The sequence below is a fragment of the Chlamydomonas reinhardtii genome, chromosome 5 (genome assembly GCF_000002595.2).
Source record: "Chlamydomonas reinhardtii strain CC-503 cw92 mt+ chromosome 5, whole genome shotgun sequence".
Lineage (NCBI taxonomy): Eukaryota > Viridiplantae > Chlorophyta > Chlorophyceae > Chlamydomonadales > Chlamydomonadaceae > Chlamydomonas > Chlamydomonas reinhardtii.
Genome location: NC_057008.1, coordinates 3242475 through 3261261, shown reverse-complemented (window position 1 = coordinate 3261261; position 18787 = coordinate 3242475). Strand labels below are relative to the sequence as shown.

The window sequence follows — 18787 nt, the reverse complement described above, 5'->3', positions numbered from 1 at the left end:
CTTTGGCCATGATGCAGTCGTTTGCCAGGTCCTCCATCACCACCGCCACCGCACACGCCTGCCAGGCACCAGCGCCTCCCGCCACCGACAGGTACGAGTACCTGAGCGAGGGTGATCGCCAAACGCGATGAGGTCATTTTTCTTTATTTTATTTCCTTCGCCCAGGATGATTGCCACGCGTGTGAAAAGGTAGCCCCGGATGTATGGTTGTTTGTTATTACTTGCTTCTGGCGGATGTATGATTGTGCGGGTGGAAGCATGCGCACACGCTGGTGGAACTAAATGCAGCTACAGCAGACCACAGGCCACACGCACACTGCTGCACATACACAGGCATGTGTGTTCACGCTCATGCCTCACATGGGCCACCTACTATCCACCACACTACTCACTTGTTGGGGTCCCAGCGTACCTCCCGAAGGAAGAACCTGCAAGCAGCAGCAGTAGCAGGACGGCGGATGGAGGCAGGCATTATAATGACATTACAAAAAAAAAATCAGCAGCAGCGGCAGACCTTGCTTGCTTTCTTGCTTGCTTTGTTGCTAGATAGTGTTCGCTGGTAGGTAGAGCAATGAAAACGTGCGTTGGGGATGAACATTAGAACCAACAGTAAAGGTTTGCTGCTTACCTGAACCCGGTGCCGCGGGACAGGACATTGATGGCGGAAACCAGCCGTGCGCTCAGAGCGGGCGACTGATCCCAGCCTGGGGGGCCAATGGCGCCCGTGGCAGCATCCCTGTGGGTGCGGGTATGTGGGTGTGGGTGTGGGTGTGGGTGTGGGTGTGGGTGTGGGTGTGGGTGTGGGTGTGGGTGTGGGTGTGGGTGTGGGTGTGGGTGTGGGTGTGGGTGTGGGTGTGGGTGTGGGTGTGGGTGTGGGTGTGGGTGTGTGAGGGTGTGGGGGTGTGGGTGTGGGTGTGGGTGTGGGGGTGGGCGTGGGCGTGGGCGTGGGCGTGGGCGTGGGCGTGGGCGTGGGCGTGGGCGTGGGCGTGGGCGTGGGCGTGGGCGTGGGCGTGGGCGTGGGCGTGGGCGTGGGCGTGGGCGTGGGCGTGGGCGTGGGCGTGGGCGTGGGCGTGGGCGTGGGCGTGGGCGTGGGCATGGGTGTGGGTTGGGGATTGGGTATGGGTGTGGATGTGGATGTGGCTGTCGGTATGGGTGTGGGTGTGGCTGTGGGTGTGGATATCGATCGCGCCACCGCCTCCTGTGGCCCCGCGAGCTCATGCCACTCATCATCACTCACCTGTAGGTGTACACGTGGAAGATGAGCGGGACCAGCATGTCGGGCAGCGGCGAGTTCGGCCCCGGCGCCGCTGGCTCAGGCAGCGTCACAGGCGGCAGGGTCAGGTTGAACTCTGTGCGCATCACCAACAGCCGCCGCCGCGCCGCCTGCTGCCAATGAAACTGCTCGTGTCCCTGAGCGCTGTCGCCGCCGCCACCGCTCTCGTCATCATCATCATCATACGCATCCTCATCCGCATCCGTTTCCTCACGCTCCCCGGGCTCGGTCTTGGCCGCAGCCCCATCGCCCAACAGCCGCACCACCAGCGGCTCCGTCACTAGCACCTCCATCTCCATCTCCAGCTGCTGCTGCTGCTGGACCCGCCGCCGTCTGCCGCCGCCACTGACAGTGCCGCTGTCAGTGCCGCTGTCAGTGCCGTTGCTGCTGCCTTCGGAACGCGCGCCACCACCACCACCACCATCATTCTCGTGCGGGTGGACCAGCAGCAGGCTGCCACTGCCATTACTGCCATCCGCAGCAGGGAGCCCAGACCCACCCTGCTGCTGCCGGTGGCAGGTGCACGCACCCGCGCGCTGCACGTGCGCCGCATGGGCCGCCAGCTCAGCAGCCCGCTCTGGCGCCGCCAGCGCCGCCAGTGCCGCCGCGATGTGTTGCGCCGCCGCCGCCAGCTCCTCAGGGCCCAGGCCGCAGCAGACGCGGGTGCGGTCGGCAACGCTGGCCAGGGGGCCTCCGACGCCAAGGGCCTCCAGCGCCTTGCCAATCAAGGCCAAGTGAAGAATGTATGGGTTAGCACAGGGATAGATGAATGAACGGCGTGATGCGAGGTGCGTGGCCTAGTGTGTTTGTGTGTGTGTGGGGGGGGTGCGTGGGGGGTGGGGGGGGTGGTTGTGTGTGTGTGTGTGTGTGTGTGTGTGTGTGTGTGTGTGTGTGTGTGTGTGTGTGTGTGTGTGTGTGTGTGTGTGTGTGTGTGTGTGTGTGTGTGTGTGTGTGTCAAGGCCACCTGCCCGAGTCACGGGAGCCCATTCAGATAGACCCTCGCTCCTCCCTCCATGCTGCTGGCTACCGTACTCAGCAGCCACTGCCACACCGCCGCCCGCAAGTCGGCCACTGCCTCCTCGCTCAGTCGCCTCAAACCATCCACACATACCGTACCCATTTGTAGATACCAGCCCGTGTACCTAACTACCTGCTGCCGAACACACGTGCCATCGGCCAACACGCCCAGCGCGCCATCCACCACCCCTGCCGCCTCGCCTCCACTGCTGCTACTGCTGCTACTGCTGTCGTGTCTGCTGCCTTTGCTGCTTCCAGCAACGCTGCTACTGCCGCCACGGCGGCCACCGCGGCAAGGTGCGCCGCGCTGCTGCGACCCTAGCCATGCGAACACGGCCTTGACAGCCTCGTACAGAACCAGGCGTCGCTCGCCAAGGCTCGTCCTACTGCCTGTGACGAGGTCTGCTGCTGCTGCTGCGTTTTCCCGCGAATGAGTCATCACACTGCTGCTGCTGCTGTTGCTACTGCCGGCGGCGGCCGCATTATGCTGTGCAACATCATCAGCGGCCTGACGGCGGCCTAGCAGCAGCACGCCTGGCGCATCGGACAGCAGCTGCTCTAGAGCCGCCAGTGCGCCGGGCCCACACGTGGGCTGGGCTGCTACTGCTGCTGCTGCTACTGTAGCTGCGTGGCGCGGTGATGGGGAGCTGGGGATGGCGGTGATGGCAGACATCAGCTGCGGCGTCAGCGTGAAGGGCAGCACTGTGCCGGGGCCCGGGGGAGAAGGGAAAAGGGAGGAGCGGCGGTAAATGCGAGGGCAGCAGCAAGGAAAGCGGGGATGGATGATTGTTGAGGCATAGCGATGAACCTCGCGTGCCACACCTGGCCACACTGCAGTTGGAGGGGACACTACTGCACCGAGTCCGGAGGGCATAGGGCAGGAACCTTGGCCGAGTCAACTGATGGCCCCACCCCCGTGCCCCCCCGCAACTAGCCAATCCCAAATCCCTCAGCAACATTGAAAGAAGGGGGCGTTTAGGCCATCCCGTGCCCCTGACTCGGCGGAAATCTGGATGGCTGAAAGGGTTTTGCTAATGCACGCGGAAGTCTAAATGGCTTAGGGCGGTTGTATTGGGGGTATGTCTGGATGCCCGACTCGACAATCTGGTGTGCCGAGCGGGGAACCATCTAGATTGCTGAATCACCCCACTAGATTGCTGTGCAGGGGGTGTCTAGGCGATTACAAGCTTCGGCGATCTGGGGAAGTTCCCACTTTCTTGGGAGTCCGGCGGCGAACCCGGCGAACAGCAGAGCGACCAAGCCGACACCTTTGCGTCGAGGCCTCAAGAGGTCATAAATATTCTGTATCATCAGAATATCTTCACAACTGCCGGACATTCGGGAGCGGCGCACGCGCTGCAAACCGCGGCGGTAAACATTGCTCTTGCGCTTGCCGACCCTATCCTTGGCGCTTACCTTTTAAAGATGCAGCATCTCCGTAAGCAAGTGCTGCGCCAGACAGCAGCGGCGACAGCTCGACGTAATCGAGGTTCACTATTGCATGCGCAGTGCCCTGCCTGGTCGCCAGGAGCGCTAACAAAGCAATCAACATATTTATGCAACGTAGATAACACAACCACGCCATCTAGAGTTTATTGAGATAAGGGACCATCAGACCAACCCTGTCGTCGCTCTGTGTCTACGCCATAGATAAGCAGAAGATGAACGTGTCACCTTATTGCATGTGGATTGCCTGCCGCACCAGCTGAAGTGCAGCCGAACTCGTAACGTTACGCGCCGCGCTCAGCTGCCCAAATGAACGATTTGTGCGCAGTGCTACGAACTATGAATTCCCACCCTCGTTGGCTCACTTGCGAATAGTAGGCTATTAGGCTGTTTCCCCCCAGCAAGAGTAAATACGCATGTGGTGCATACACACACGCAGGAATGCTGTTGTCACTGCACATCATCACTGCGTTCCCACACACGCACACACCTCCGGATGGGCCTCGCGCCTTTACTCCCCATTGCTCCGCATATTGCGGCAAAAGGACTGCCTGGTGAGTCGGCGACGGTGCGTCCGCGCGCTAACATTGGCTGTCATGATCCACTACCCTTTGTCCGCAATGAGAAGCAGCGCACGAACCGTGGCGCAAACACGATTCAGCAAACTTCCAGCCAGCCAGCAACGTGTCGGTACAGTAACTCCGGCGTTCGACCAGCCATGCACTTCTGCTCTGCCACTGCAAACTGTTTGCCGTCTGCTTGAGGGTATGGGCATCAGCTGCACCCTACGGGACCTCGCCAACCTGCCTTGAACCCTGTCCCATCACACACCCCTACTCCTTGGCCTTCACAAGAATACATCGCAGCAGTCGATCCTTACCATGCCACCTCGCCTCCCACCCTCAAACGCGTATAGGTAGGGCCTGTACCGCCCCACTCACGCACCCTGCACCCAGTTCGCCTTTCAGCCACATACGGCGGCCCGGCACAGCGGGCAGCTCCGGCTCTGGCGCTGCATCATCATCTGCCTCACACACAGCTCGTGATACGTGTGCCTGCAGCCCAGCTGCACCACCACATCGCCCGGCCCTGGCCCCGCCTCCTCCGCACCGCCACCCCCACCTGCTGCTGCTGCTCTAGCCGCCGCCCCCGCCTCCGCCGCCCCCGTCAGCGACCAGGCGCACACCACGCACTCGGTGTCGCCTGCAGGCAGGTGCGTCGCCGCCACCTCCGCCCAGCGCGCAGAGCGCAGTGCTGGCGGAAGCGGCGGCAGCCCCGCCGCCACCGGGTCCTCTGAGCCCGCCGACCAGGGCTCTTGCTGACCCTGACCCTGGCCGTCCCCCGCCGGCTGGTCCGGCGCTGCCACCGCTGGTGACCCCCCTGGCAATCGCCCTGACGTGCCGTGGCCGTACTGCCTCTCCAGCTCTCCCGTAGCGCGCGCCGCCGCCGCGTCCGCGTCCCGGCCCGCCGCCGCCGCCGCCAGCCGCGCCCGCACGCCCGCACGCGCCGCCACCAGCGCCAGCGCCTCATCAAACGTATTGTTGGCAACCCAGATCGGCGCCGCCCTCGGCTGCTCACGCGGCTCGCCTTTCTGCCAGCGGCGCGGCACCAGCCTTGGCAGGGGAATGCGCAACGACTCCTGTGCGCCGCTGCTAGCGCCGCCGCCGGCGGGCGGCGGCGGTTTGACGCGGTAGCCTGCGCTGGAGACTTGGCAGGCGCCACACACGTCCAGCGAGATGTGCAGGTCGAAGGGCACGCCGCCGTCCAGTACGAACACCAGCGGGGCGGGATAGGTGACCAGCGGCCTGCATGCGGGTACGACAGCAGCATCAGCGGCGGCGTGTTGAAGGAGGGATGGAGGCTAGGAGTTGGAGGGGCGGGGGGCGAAAGGCACAGCGATGGAGGTGTGCGAAACAACGAACCTAAAGCATGAACTTGTGTGTGGGATGCAACCCAGGATGCAACCCCACGATGCAACCCTGGATTTCTCGCCCGTAACTTGCCCGCCGTCCGTGTCCAGCAGTTGGATCTGGATCCCAGGCTCCGCCAGAAGCGACACGGGGCCGCGGGCGCCACCTGGAGACACCCGGCCCGAGCCCCCCAGTGCCACGGTCCGCAGCCCCAGGTGCCGAGCTAGCGCAGCGTTGACGTAGGTCGCGCCCTGCACACCCAGCACCGCCCGAATGACTGCATGGCGCGTCCCGCCAGCGAGAATCGCGGCCGCGACGTCGCCTGCGCTCGTTCCGGACATGCAGTAATTGAATTGGACTAGCGCGCTGCGTCGAAGCTCGCCGTAGCTCCAGCGCCCATCCCGGAAGAACATGACCTCGTCGGCTGGCTCGCTGTCAACCGGTTGGGCGAATTTGAGCCTGGATGCCGGTCGAACTAGGCTGTCGGCACCGAAGCATTCATCTGCGCTCGCGACCACTGGCACGGCATCAGGCGTCGGAGTAGCGAGCGGCAATGGCGCATGGTGTCCCGGCGTGCGCTTTCGTCGAAAGCACGACAGCCAGGCGCCCATATTGTATGGTATGTTTGAATGAAATGCATTGTGTGGCTTGAGAAGAGGGAGAGACTATCTTCCGGTCAGGACGGGCATGCCACAGGCAGCTGCGAAGCTGCGGTCGGCCAGTTGGAGGCGCGTGTTGGATGGGACTCGCGTGGACGCGACACACCCTGAGACGAGTCCTAGCATAGAGTGGCACCACTTGGAATACATTTATTGCTAGTGCATGAATCGCGTCCCTTCTCCCTCGTGTAAACCAGTTTGTTAACGTGCCGTGTGAAACACCATGCTGCGGTAGAGCTCACCCCGGTCTGGAACCGGAATTGGTGAGCAACATATTCGCAGCAATCAATCAAGTGGTGCACAATCAAAGCGATGAAGTAGATAACAGCAGCGCTTCCAAATCTCAGTCTTTGGCTCAGTGAGGCGCTTCTCCAGCGAGCCAGTACTGAAAGTGTAATTTGTGCAAGGCCACAACGTAATATCATACAGGACGAACCAAACGAGCGAGCCCTAGCTCATTAACAGCGTGCCGAAACCTCGGCAATTAAAAGTAGCAGCACACTCATATACTGTACTTGTATCCAACTTGATAGCTGCTAAAGGCGAGCTCGCGGTGCTGGGCGGTCGCGGAGGTCGACACGCAAGATGGCCACTGCTCGGCAACGCCTCCTCAAGGCAAGGGGCAACTGGTCGTTTTGTGGCAGCTGCGTCTCGCCAGGATCCCGGGGCATGCATTCGCGGTGTCAACGTGTGAGCGACGTCAACAAAAGGAACAGCAGGGCAGCAGATTGGATACTGGCACGCGTGTGACGATGCGTACGCGTGTGACGATGCGTGTCTGACACCTCGCAGGAGTACAAGGAGGCGCTAAAGCAAAAGTCAGAGGACACGGGTATAACGCTCATTCCCAACGAAACAAACCTCTTCGCATGGCGGGCGGTCCTTCGGGTGGGTGCGGCCGTGTTGGGTGCAGCCGGGTGGTGGGGAAGGGTAGGGATCTGCGCATTGCTTTCGCCAGGGCCCTGCCAGGCTTTGCAACTGGCTGCAGGCCTCAGCGCTTCTGGTTTAATGTGCCTTGATTCCAAAGGACATTTAGGGATGGCGGGGACTTGGTGCTGTGTGCTCCCGAGGGCTTGCCAGCGTTTGGAACTGAACTGCCGCAGGGGGGCATGTGCGCTCGACTGCTCCTCCGTCACGCATCAGGGTGCGTGATGCCACACCGTATCTGTGTGCAAACGCGCTCTCCACACAACACAAACCTGACAGGGCCCAAAGGAAACGCCCTTCGAGGGCGGCGTGTTTGAGCTGGTGATAAACGTGCCGGAGCAGTACCCGCTGCAGCCGCCAGCGGTGCGGTACCGCACAAAGATATTCCACCCCAACGTGCACTTCAAGGTCCGTGAGGGGTGGGGGGGCAAACCTGTGTGGTTGTGTGCGTGTGCATGTATGTGTGTTTGTGTGCGTGGGTGTCGGGTGTGGGGGTGGGTGTGAATGGGGGTGCGGGTTGGGCTGGTATGGCATTTGGGTGGGTTTGGGGGTGGGGTGGGAGAGGGGAGTGGCCGAATGTGGCATGGGGTAAGGGGTGGTGTTTTGGCTTGCGTCTGCGGGCACGGCAGTAGGGGGGCCGGGTGGGGTCGTGGGGGGCTCGCAGCACCGGCACCAATGCCCACGGACACACGCCGCAGCACACGTGGCAACTGGCAAGCACCTTCACACGCCACCGGCAGGTCCGCACCCTCCCCTCCCTGCGCCTTGGCATCCCACCCCTTTCAAGTTTCCAGGCTCCCCGTATCCTTGACTACCATATGCACTTGCCTTCCCCATCCTCCTCCCCATCCTCCCCCGTCCTCCTCCGCCATCTTTGTATATCAGCACACCCATTTTTGCTCCTGTTTAATATTCATATCTCCAGACTGGCGAGATCTGTCTGGACATTCTGAAGAACGCCTGGAGCCCTGCCTGGACGTTGCACAGCGTATGCCAGGCAGTGCTGGCACTCATGTCCGACCCGGCGCCCGACAGCCCACTCAACTGCGACGCCGGTGGGTGGAGGGGTGGTCGGGCTGGGTGGTGATGGTGGGGGTTACCTCTGACCCAATCCCATTAGGAAACAGAAGCGCTGCAAGGACAAGCTGCAGCCGCTGTGTGGTCGATGGTGGGGCTGGGTATAGTGGGTAATGGTGGGTAGGGTGCGGCGGTGGGTTGTTTTCACCCAACCCAACAAGGGAAACCCGAGACACGAGGAGATGCATTGTGGTTGGTTGGGTGGTTGGGTGGGGTGGGTGATGGGAAGGCGGTCGTGCATGAGTAAGTGCGAATGGTTAGGCTTGGGTCACCCATGATGCGCCTGGTCCCTTGGGGGCAGTTGTTCCCGCCACGAGCCCATGATTGGTATATAGATTTGCGCTGGAGACGTTCACACGTAGCCTGCCAACCCCTTGACGCACAAAACTGCACACATACCGGTACACACAGTGCACACGACCCAACCACACCACACCAACCCAAACTCGCAAATCCCCCAAACCCCACAGGCAACCTGCTCCGCTTCGGCGACACTCGCGGCTACAACAGCCTGGCGCGCATGTACACACTGGACTACGCCCGGTAGCAGCAGCAGCTGTGGGGCGGAGGCGGCGGGGAAGAGCGGCTGAGCAGCTGTGAGGAGGCGGCGGAGGAGGCGGAGGAGGAGGCGGTTGGTTTTGCGCTCACAATCGCAGCAGCGGGAGTCGGCAGCGGGGCCGCGAGCAGCTCTGGGCTTTAGTTATGAAGCTCGGTGTCTGGTGTGTTGCGCTGGATGGTGGTGTCTGCATCCTGGACCTGGTGTGGTGGTGTTGGGAAATGCATGGAGTAGGGGTTGGAGCTGCAGCAGCTGATGTATGGCTGTTGATCTGCGCGACTGTCCTCGTGCGTTGTTTCATCCACATGGGGCGGCCTGGTGCTGCGTGGCAACACTGCATGCCTGCACCAGCTAGCATCACATTGATGATGTGCGATGGGACAGTGTAAAGGCAGGTTGGTGAAGTCCCGCAGGGTGCAGCTGATTCCCAGACCCCAGAAGATGGCAAACAATTTGCAACGGCAGCGCAGGAGTGCGCGGCTGGTCGAACGCCGGAGTTCCTGTACCGATAAGTTGCTGGCTAACCGGAAGTTTGCTGATGCGCATTCCTCATGCTCCGGGCGCACCAGCATCACATTGCTGATGGCTTGTTTGCTTTGGCAGCACCTGTAGTGGTCATGGCAGTAATGGTCAAGCAGACTGCTATCGAGTCTTTATTTACCAGACCAGAGTCAGGGCGCTGACGGGGAGTGTGTGTGCCGGGTGACAATGCATCCATGAACGAGTGTTGCATACCGCATACGTGAGGCCCGTGTGCGGCTGCGCGCGGGTGGCTTGGTGCGCACATGCAAACCGACAAACTGTCAAAGGCAGTTGTAAGCGAGGGCTTCGTTCAACCGTTACATCAAAACGTAGCCGCGGAAGGGGTGCATGTGTGCACGCTTGCAGCAACCCGGCTGGCAGACATTACTTGCTATCTAGCCGAAACCCTTGCATCTGCTAACTAGCTAGCCAGCACACGTACCTTCGAAGCAGCAACCATGTACCTGCCCTGCCCAAACGCCTCTGCCTGCCCACCCGCGTTACTTGCTCAACCCATCGACATGGGGGAACTGGGACTGAGTCTTTGAGCTGGGGCACATAGCCCACCAACATACAATCAAAACATCCGTCTGTTGACAACAGGGTTAACTGCAAACCGCCCTCCTGCTGCCCTCTCCACAAGACTCCCCCCTCCCTCGCGCCCCCATCCGCCCCCATCCTCGTGTCTCTGGCTCCGTACTCGGAACCGTACATCCCCCTCCCTCTCCCCCCTTCCTCCCCCCCTCGTCCCTCCCTCCCGGCCCCCCCCTCCCTGCCCTCCCCCCCCTCCCTGCCCTCCCTGCCCTCCCTGCCCTCACGCCGTCCTGCCGCTCCGCCTCACCAGGTGCACCGCCTGCAGCTTCACGCCCGCACCGCTGTCCGACACCCACACCAGCTCCGGCCACAGCGCCACATCCAACACGTCCCCGCCCCTGACGTCCTGTTGGCGGTGGTGGTGGTGGGGGGGGAGAGACGGAGGGGGCGTGTGTGTGTGTGTGTGAGTATGTGTGTGTGTGTGTGTGTGTGTGTGTGTGTGTGTGTGGTGTGTGTGTGTGTGTGTGTATACTTGTGCTACATGTTCGTGCGAGACGTCAGGACCAAGCGACCGTCCTACGGTAGAAACACGTGATGTTTGCCAACAAGGATAGAACCGCAAACTCCCCTTCCCTCCCATCACAGTACTCGTAGCCCTGCTCCATCTCCGCGCATACCTGCACCCACACCCGCCCCACAGTCCCGCACCCTCCATCCCATCCCCGTTACCCCCTCTGGCTTTGCAGTGGGTATGGTGCAAACAACCCCCCCCCCCCCAACCCCCTTACATTCGCACCCTCCCCTGTACCCGCATCCGCGTGCACCCACCGGCAACTGCGCCGCTACCCGCTGTCCTTCCCCCTCCCCAGTCTTACCCTCCCCAGTCGCCCCCCCCCTCCCCAGTCTTACCTCCCCCCCCAGTAGCCCCTCACCCTCCCCAGTCTTACCCTCCCCAGTTGCCCCCCCTCTCCCCAGCCACCCCTGCACGAACCCACCACACGCACCCACCGGCAACTGCGCTGCCACACGCTGCAGGTTGTCCGCCTTCACCTCATCCAGGGTCAGGTAGGCGGAGAAATGCAGGCGGTCCGGCGAGCCGGGCTGCTGGTGGTGGCTTGGCGGCGGGTGGGGTGAGTCGTGATGGCCGCCAAAGGAGGCGGCGGCGGCAGTGGTGCGGGGCTGCGGGATGTAGGAATCTAGCTGCGGCCAGCGGCACTCCCTGTGAGTGCGGTGTGTGTGTGTGTATGTGTGTGTGTGTGGGGGGGGTGCGTGCGTGTTTGTGCGGGGGCAGGCGCGCGCGCACAAGGCACATGTGCGCGAGCAAGGAAGAAGCGGCGGTGGAAAGCGGCGAGGTGATAACGCATGTTCCGCACAACCTGGCACAACCTCCGCGTTCACAATTCAATCAAGCTCACTTGTAGCTGGCTGTCTTCTTGTCGTAGGCTGACATGGTTGCTAGCACCGACCACGACAGCTGGCCGGGCGCGGGGCCGTCGCACTTGGCTGCGTGCAGGTGCGGCCGCACCCCCATGACGGGCTGGGGGGCGGGGCAGGGGGAGCGGGTGGGCCGTTCATGTACAGTACGGCGCGAATAGAAACATCAAGAGAAAGGAAATGGAGCTATGGAAGGGAAACCCGCCCCTCCGCCCCTCCCTCCCTGCCATCCAGCCCATGCAGAGACACACACCTCCTTCTTCTTGCCGGGCCCGGCCGCGTCCTGGCGGCCGCACGAGTGCACCTTGACGCCCTGCCGGCCCGCCAGAGCCGTGGCGGCCTGTGGGGGCAGGCAGGCAGGCAGGCAGGCAGGCAGGCAGGCAGGCAGGCAGGCAGGCAGGCAGGCAGGCAGGCAGGCAGGCAGGCAGGCAGGCAGCATTGATGGTCGACATATTATCGACGTGCGTTGCGGAACTAATGCGTACGTAGACCAGAGCGGAAGGCGGAGTGGGTCGATGCTCCTGATCGGTTTGCTGCGCGCGTGCTGAAGCGTCACGCAGCCCTGGCGGTTGACTGAGTGGATCGCGGCGCTATGTACGACCTCCAACCCCAAAGTGGCGAGCACAGCCCGCCTGCACGAACCCGGTAGTCGCTTATTTGTTATCAGCATCGTTTCAAGACACAACATGTTCATTTCAACCACTCCCTCACATAAGTGGCCATCTTCTCCAGGAAAGTGACCAGATCCGCAAAGTCACTGGCGCTGCTGGAAGCGCCCTCCGCGCCCCCGGCAGTAGCAGCGGCCGCACTGCTGCTGCTGCTGCTGCTGCCGGGGACCTTGGGCGAAGGCATCAGCAGCATCTTCCATGCGGGCGCGTGCGCGTCGTTGTAGGCGTACCTGCAGGCACCCGCAAAAGTCCACGCGCTCAATGGTCAGCAGGTAGGAATCACGTGGCACTACCGGTCAGCCGACGTCATGCGTCATGCGTCGTCTCCATACTCAAGGCAAACAACACCGCAGCAGGCTCAAGGCAGTAGCAACAACAGCCTAGCAAGCAAGGCAGTCGCGACAAGAGGTCAAGCCACCAGCCACCGCCGTCCCACTAGCCCTACCAGCCCCGCTACCCCCACCCCCACCCCCACCCCCACCCCCACCCCCACCCCCACCCCCACCCCCACCCCCACCCCAAACCCACCCCCTGGGCCCCCACTCACTGCTTCTCCATGTACTTGAGTCGGCAGCCCCGCAGCAGTATCGTGAACGGCACCAACTGCTCCTCCCCCGCCTGCTGCTGCTGCTGCTGCTCCAGTCGCCTGCTGCTGGCGGCGCCGCTGCTGCCGCCCGCACCCGCCTCCTCCAGCTCTCCCTCCGGCGCCTCTACCTCCGCCGCCTCCGGCGCAAGCGCAAGCGCCGCAGCCGGCGGCGGCCGCACACGCAGCAGCCTCCAGCTGCGGAAGCGGCCTCCCCCTCCCCCTCCCCCTCCCCCTCCTCTGCCTCCCCCCCGGTCCGTGGGCTCAAGCCGCAGCCGCCCCGCCTGCGCCTCCCGCTTCAGCTCGGCCATGGTGAGCACCAGCGGCGGCAGATCCAGATCCAGTTCCGCATCCTCCTCTGAATCCAGGTCTGGATCCGGACAGCCCTCCTTGCCGCCCTGATCCTCCCCCTCCGCTGCGTCTACACCGCGCTGGCTCAGCCGCTGCTGCTGCTGTGACGGCTGTAGCAGCAGCTGCTGCTGCTGCTGCGGCTGTAGTAGGTGCCTCAGGTGTGGCGCTACAGCCGCCTGCATGTGGCGGCTCAGCTCGTCCAGGCGGGCGGACTGCGACAGCAGCCCCAGCCTGTGGAGCGGACCTGAGGGCGGGGGAGGCCGGGGTGGGGTGAGGGGGGGGGCGGGTGAGGGGGGCGGGTGGGTAGACGGGTGGGTGGGCGGGTGGGGTGAGATGGGGGGGGGGGGTTGTAGATACCAGCCCAAACGAAACCGAAGCCAATGCAACAGAGCGAGGAGAGCGTGGCCTACGCTTTGAGGACACAAAACGCACAAAAGCACAAGGGGAAGGAGTCGTCCCTACTGTGCGTGCGAATGCGGACACAAGGAGCGGGCCGCGATCGGCACCGCGTGTTTAGAGGGTGCAAGGTACCGTGTGTGTGTGTGTGTGTGTGTGTGTGTGTGTGTGTGTGTGTGTGTGTGTGTGTGTGTGTGTGTGTGTGTGTTTGTGTGTGTTTGTGTGTGTTTGTGTGTGTTTGTGGGTGTCTGGAAAATGCCCATGTGCGTTTCGTCGTGGCTCCCGAACCCAGTGCCACCACCCCCGTCCAGGCCACGGCTGCCGGCCGCGCCGTCGTTGCCAACACCCTCATCTAGCCTTCCCCTCCCTTCTCTGCGCACCCGCCCTTCCCCCCCACCCCCTCCCGGCTCTGCCCTTCCTCACATCCACCCACCCCACCACCCACCCCGCCACCCAGAACCCACCCAGCCACACACCTGCCGCCGCCCTGCTCTCGCCGGTCCGCCCCCTCAGCCGCTCCAGGTGCATCGGGCTGGGCCGCCCCCAGCGCTCCCACAGCGCCCACCACACCGCCGCCAGGTCGGCCGCGTCCACTGCCGCGCTGGTCGGCGCGTGTTGGTGAGAATTTGTTTAAGAGCACAGGGAAACATAAGTTCGCGATTGTGTGTTTGAGTTTGTGTGGGTGGGGGGGGTGTGTGCATGGCGGGGGCGGTAGCATCAGAGAGGGAGGTGAAGAGGTGGAGTGTGGAGGTGGAGGTGGAGACGTGGAGTCAGGGGTGAGGTGTTGCCCAGACACGGGTGCGTTGCAGTGGTCACCAAGGAACCAAGGCAGCGCGATCAGCAGGGTCAAGCACGAGCTCAGCTTGATTGCCTTGATGACGTCCACACTGTGACAACAAAACCCCCTCATCACACGCGCGCCGCCAAACGACACTCCGACACGCCGGCCCGCCAAAGACGCCCCAACACGCCCGTTCCCCGAACGCACCGGTGTGCCTCTCCGTCGCTGACCACGCCCGCCCACGACTTGAGCGCCCGCATGGATAGAGACGCCTTGCCGCCGCCCTGTGCCGCCGCCGCCGCCGCCTCCCCCTCGCCCTCCTCCTCCCCCTCCTCTCCCTCCTCGTCGTCGCTGTCGGGCGGCTGCCGCGGCCAGTCGGCTTTGGCCCACAGCGCCTTGGCCGCAACCAGCGTGTCCAGATACCTGCAAGAGGGGGGGTCGTGGTGTGTGTGTGTGTGTGTGTGTGTGTGTGTGTGTGTGTGTGTGTATGTGTAGGAGGGGGGGAGCCAGGCATATGGAGGGCGGAGTGATGTGTAGTGAAGTGTAGTGAAGTGGACAGCAGGGGAGCGGGACAAGGGGTTGTCGTTTGCGCCCTGACCAGGACACCAGCACACACACACGCCTCCATGTCGCTGCCACGGCAGCTCGCGTCGCCCACCCGACCCACCCTCTCAGCCGCGCCGCGCCCGACCACAGCCCGCTCGCCACCACTCACCACCAGTCCTGCGGCCACGCCAAACCCACACGCCCGCACTCCTGCCGAAGCACCGGGAAGTCGAAGTGCGCACCGTTGTGTGCCATCAGCAGCGGCACCACCCGCACTGCACTTCCAGAACCACCACCACCACCGCCTCCCCCGCCTGCCCCGCCACCACCCCCACCACCGCCGCCGCGAGCTTCTGCTGCTGCCTGCCCGCCTGAGGCGGTGGCGGCGCCGGCCTGGGCGCCGGCGGCGGAGTAGGCGGAGGCGGCGGCGGTGCGCTGGCAGGCGGCGGCGATGAAGTCAAACAGGCGCTGCAGGGCCTCTGCGGTGTGTGGCACGTGCGGCGCCGACACCTGGGCGTAGGTGATGCCTGCGTGCGGGCGATGATGCGCATGTGCGTGCGGGGTGGGTTGGTGTGAGGAATGCGTGGCCGCGCGCTTGCTTGGATGCAATGGCTGCTGGGTGGCAGTGTGGCAGTGTGGCAGTGTGGCAGTGTGGCAGTGTGGCAGTGTGGCAGTGTGGCAGGGTGGCGGTGTGGCGGGGTGGCGGTCTGATGGCGGTGCTGTTTCTGACTGCCTTCAGGGGGTCTTGGCGAGTTAGTGGACGAGTGGATGACAGACGGCGGGCGCCTGCTGGGGTCTGGCCAGCTGCTGCTGCCACGAGCGAGCCAAGCCGCCGCAGGATTACCGCAATTACATTTCTCTTAATCCCCTTAAACCCAAAACGCACACGAGCACGTTTCCGTTTGGTCGCTCTTACGGTTGTGCTCGGCGGTCTTGTGGTTCTTGAAGGAGCGGCCCGGGTTGACCAGCGTGGAAAACACCTGCTTCTGCTGCTGCTGTTGCTGCTGCTGTTGGCCCCAGCAGCCTGCATCTGCTGTGTGGCTGAGGTGTGTGTGGCTGGCGGCTGTGATGGGGCCCATGTCAACAGCCGCCACCTCCAGCAGTCGGACCTGTTAATGTGTGTGCCCGCGTGCGTGCGTTTGAGTTTTGCGTTAACTGCTTGAGTTAGTGCGCGTCAGTATGCGTCGAATCCACACCCGCGTACACACCTGGTCGGGGCGCGGGAAGCGCCGCTGGTTGCTGCCGCGGACCCTGCAAGCCGGTTGTGCATGGGCGGATGTACATGTAAATGTTGAATGTACACGCGGGTAACAATACACCCCGGGTTACCGTACGGCACAACACACACAGTTACACAGCAATGGCCATCCATGGACAATGGGCCCTATCTAGATTAGACGGTATTCAGGGCCATGATCCTGAGTAGCGGCTGCCGCGCATGCACGCGCGCGCCGCCACCCACTGGCGCATGAAGTCGACTGTCTCGACGTCGAACGAGAACAGGTGGAACACTGTGCGTGAAGAGGTGGCGGCAGGGGAGGTGGAGGCGGAGGGTTGCTCCTCTGGCAGCGGCTCCCACCTGCGGGCGTGTGTGTGTGTGTGTGTGTGTGTGTGTGTGCGTGTGTGTGTGTGTGTGTGTGTGTGTGCGTGTGTGTGTGTGTGTGTGTGTGTGTGTTGTGGAGGTCAATGTGGGGGTGGAGGTTGTGTGCAGGCAGTAGGCACACGACGGGTACGCATTGCCGCCGCCGCCGCGGGGCCAGGAGCAGGAGAATGAATGGGCAGGAGCAGGGGGTTGCGAGTGATGGCGTGGGTACGTACAGGGGGTATGGAGGATGTGCGTGTGCGTTTTCACACGATGTGGTGTCCACCCTGTGCATCCAGACCCAGTGTGAGCTGCACACACGCGCCCCAGCCCATCCAGGCAACAATGCCCCGGCGTGCAGACCCTCACGCCGCCTGTTCCCACACCCGCCACCTTACCCCCCCCCACACACACACACACGCGCTCCTCATGTTTTACTCCATCCTCCTGATCTCCGCAACCTTTCCACCCACCCACCCACCCACCCACCCACCCACCTGCACCCACCCACCCACCTGCACCCACCCACCCAGCCACCCATTTACAATCCACCCACCCACCCACCCACCTGCCCCCACCCACCCACCCACCCACCCATTTACAACCCACCCACCCCCCAGCACCCACCCACCTGATCCAGGTGCGGCCGCCTGCCGCCTGCCGCTCCTCCGGACTCAGCTCCGTCCACAGCAGCTCACCACCTCGGGAGCTGCCCGTGCGCACCTTGGGCTTGGCAGCCCTGGCAGCGCGCCCGCCTCCGGCACCTCCGCCGCCTCCACCTCCACCGCCTCCGGCACCCCCGCCGCGGCCCTTGCCGCCGCCACCTGCTGCTGCGGCTTTGGTCCTGGCTGCTGCCTTTGGCTCGAACACGGGCGCCATGCCCGCGGCACCTGAGCTTGAAGAAGAAGAAGCAGAAGCAGCTGCAGCGGCGGCGAAGGCTGTGGCGGTTGCGGCGGCGCCAGCGTCAGGCCCGCCTTCCGACGCCTCCAGAGCAGTGGAGGTCGTCAGGCCGGCGCGATCCGTGGCTGCTGTCGCCGCCGCCGCCGCCACCGCCGCCGCCGCCGCCCTGTCCGTGAGGCCCAGCCTGCCGACCCCGCCCGCCAGCGCCGCCACCTCCGCCTCCCCCTCCGAATCCACAATCACCACGTCGTCGGAATCGTCCGAGTCAGCAGAGATGACCGACACAACCTCTGAGGCCGCGACCGAGGCGGCGGCCGGACCCCCGCGGCGGCCCATGCTCGAGGCGCCCGCTCCCCCTCCGCCTCCGTCTCCTGCACCTGCTGCTGCTTCTGCTGCTACTGCCGTCGTGGAGCCCACCGCCCGGAACTGCTGCTGCTGCTGCTGCAGCTGGCCTCCGATGCCGCCAGCAAAACTGCCACGACCGCCGCCACCGCTGAGTACGCCGCCTCCGCTGCTACTGCCGCTGCTGCCTAGGCCCGCATACCGCTGCCCCGCAGTGCCCACGGAGCCGCCCGGCAGTGCCGGCTGCTGCAGTGATGCCTGCGGGGCCGGCGCTGCCGCCGGTCTGGTGCCGCCGGCCGCGGCCGCAACCCCCACAGTGAACACCTCCCGCTCGTAGGTCCAGGGCGTGCCCTCCAGAGAGCCGCGCAGCTCGCCGCCGGCCCCCGCTGCCGGCAGTGCCTGGCCCTGCTGCTGGTGCTGCTGCTGCCCGTATCCTGGGCGGCTCTCCTGCTGCTGCTGGTGCTGCTGCTGTTGGTGGTGGTGGTGGCTAGTGGAGGCCGGGGTCGGGAAGGAGGGGCCGCTCCCAGTTGCCACTGCCTTTGAAGCTGAAGCGGTTACTGCTGGGTTGGAGCTGGGGTTGGGGTCGGGGGCGGGGCCCGCGGATGCAGAAGTGGAGGATGGCTTGCCGGCGCGTGCGAACAGTTGTTGCAGGGTGGGCTGGGAGGGGTCGGGGGCGGCCGCTGCCGCCTTCCTGCCGCCACCCCGCGCCTTGCCCCCCGCGACATTGGATGCAGCGGTGCCGTTGGTGCCGGATTTGCCGCTCGCCGGGGGCATGGCAGCCGCACCGAGCGCTAGTGGGCAGCCGGCGCCGGTCCTGGTCGGTGCGAGGGTGCAGGAACATCGGAGTCGCGGTGGGAGGTCACACACAGCACGGGCCCGAGCGCCCGACGATTAGAGCAACAAGGCGGGAACACGATTCTGTTATCATTGCAGCTTACCTGGCCGCGATGCCAGTTATAGCTGACGAAGCCGCTCCAAAGCTGCTGGACTCGCTTCTCAAAACCTGGCGGAACAAGCGCATGCGCATCTGCAGCCTATTCTGTGCGCGCTAAAGCATGTCTAGTAATACATCTGTAGTTGTGAATGCAGCAGCGCAGAGGGAAAGCCATAGACGGAGGAAGCAACTTGTCTGGATCCAGCAGCTTAGCAAAACAGCGAGCTCGCTAGGTTTCAAGATCATAAAATTCACATAAAATGAGGGGCAAGCCTAGCGAGTATGAAATTGCCTCGCCAGGAAAAAGCGGTGTGTGCGATCACTGCGATGCCCATTCTCCCAGCAGCCC

At 63.7% G+C, this 18787-nt stretch overlaps 4 protein-coding genes across 6 annotated transcripts in view; 1 reads left to right on the top strand and 3 right to left on the bottom strand.

The window, feature by feature from the left end:
- The window catches only part of CHLRE_05g240225v5 (uncharacterized protein), a 13032-nt gene extending 9452 nt beyond the window's left edge, over positions 1–3580 (bottom strand). Inside the window, exons 1-6 of one of the 2 annotated variants that reach the window (XM_043062362.1) lie at positions 3113–3580; positions 2424–2992; positions 1238–1989; positions 629–736; positions 393–428; positions 1–101 (exon numbers count right to left, since the gene is read on the bottom strand). The exon at positions 1–101 is cut by the window's left edge and continues 8 nt beyond it. In XM_043062362.1, coding sequence (XP_042924925.1) covers positions 1–101; positions 393–428; positions 629–736; positions 1238–1989; positions 2424–2992; positions 3113–3164 — 1618 coding nt within the window. In that variant the 5' untranslated portion in view covers positions 3165–3580. The remainder of the gene's footprint in view (positions 102–392; positions 429–628; positions 737–1237; positions 1990–2423; positions 2993–3112) is intronic. The other variant, XM_043062363.1, reaches the window with a different exon arrangement.
- CHLRE_05g240200v5 (uncharacterized protein) lies at positions 3459–6500 on the bottom strand. Of its 2 annotated transcripts, none has more exons than XM_043062360.1 (2): positions 5740–6500; positions 3459–5541 (listed from the first exon to the last, which is right to left on the bottom strand). In XM_043062360.1, exons 1-2 carry the CDS (start codon positions 5985–5987, stop codon positions 4701–4703), a joined length of 1089 nt encoding a protein of 362 aa, XP_042924923.1. In that variant the 5' UTR covers positions 5988–6500; the 3' UTR covers positions 3459–4700. The 2 variants fall into 2 exon arrangements, with proteins under 2 accessions (XP_042924923.1, XP_042924924.1); XM_043062361.1 differs by having other exon boundaries at positions 3699–5541; positions 5740–6470.
- Positions 6501–6570: 70 nt separating this feature from the next.
- CHLRE_05g240150v5 (uncharacterized protein) lies at positions 6571–9696 on the top strand. The gene is made up of 5 exons (XM_001697657.2): positions 6571–6920; positions 7098–7193; positions 7512–7640; positions 8158–8287; positions 8780–9696. Exons 1-5 carry the CDS (start codon positions 6891–6893, stop codon positions 8854–8856), a joined length of 462 nt encoding a protein of 153 aa, XP_001697709.1. The 5' UTR covers positions 6571–6890; the 3' UTR covers positions 8857–9696.
- Positions 9697–9698: 2 nt separating this feature from the next.
- CHLRE_05g240100v5 (uncharacterized protein) lies at positions 9699–18690 on the bottom strand. The gene is made up of 14 exons (XM_043062359.1): positions 18443–18690; positions 16894–18318; positions 16143–16259; positions 15889–15931; positions 15597–15789; positions 14850–15207; positions 14342–14557; positions 13830–13954; positions 12571–13201; positions 12067–12253; positions 11609–11695; positions 11337–11458; positions 10930–11140; positions 9699–10327 (listed from the first exon to the last, which is right to left on the bottom strand). Exons 2-14 carry the CDS (start codon positions 18276–18278, stop codon positions 10202–10204), a joined length of 3801 nt encoding a protein of 1266 aa, XP_042924922.1. The 5' UTR covers positions 18279–18318; positions 18443–18690; the 3' UTR covers positions 9699–10201.
- Between the last annotated feature and the right edge of the window lie 97 nt (positions 18691–18787).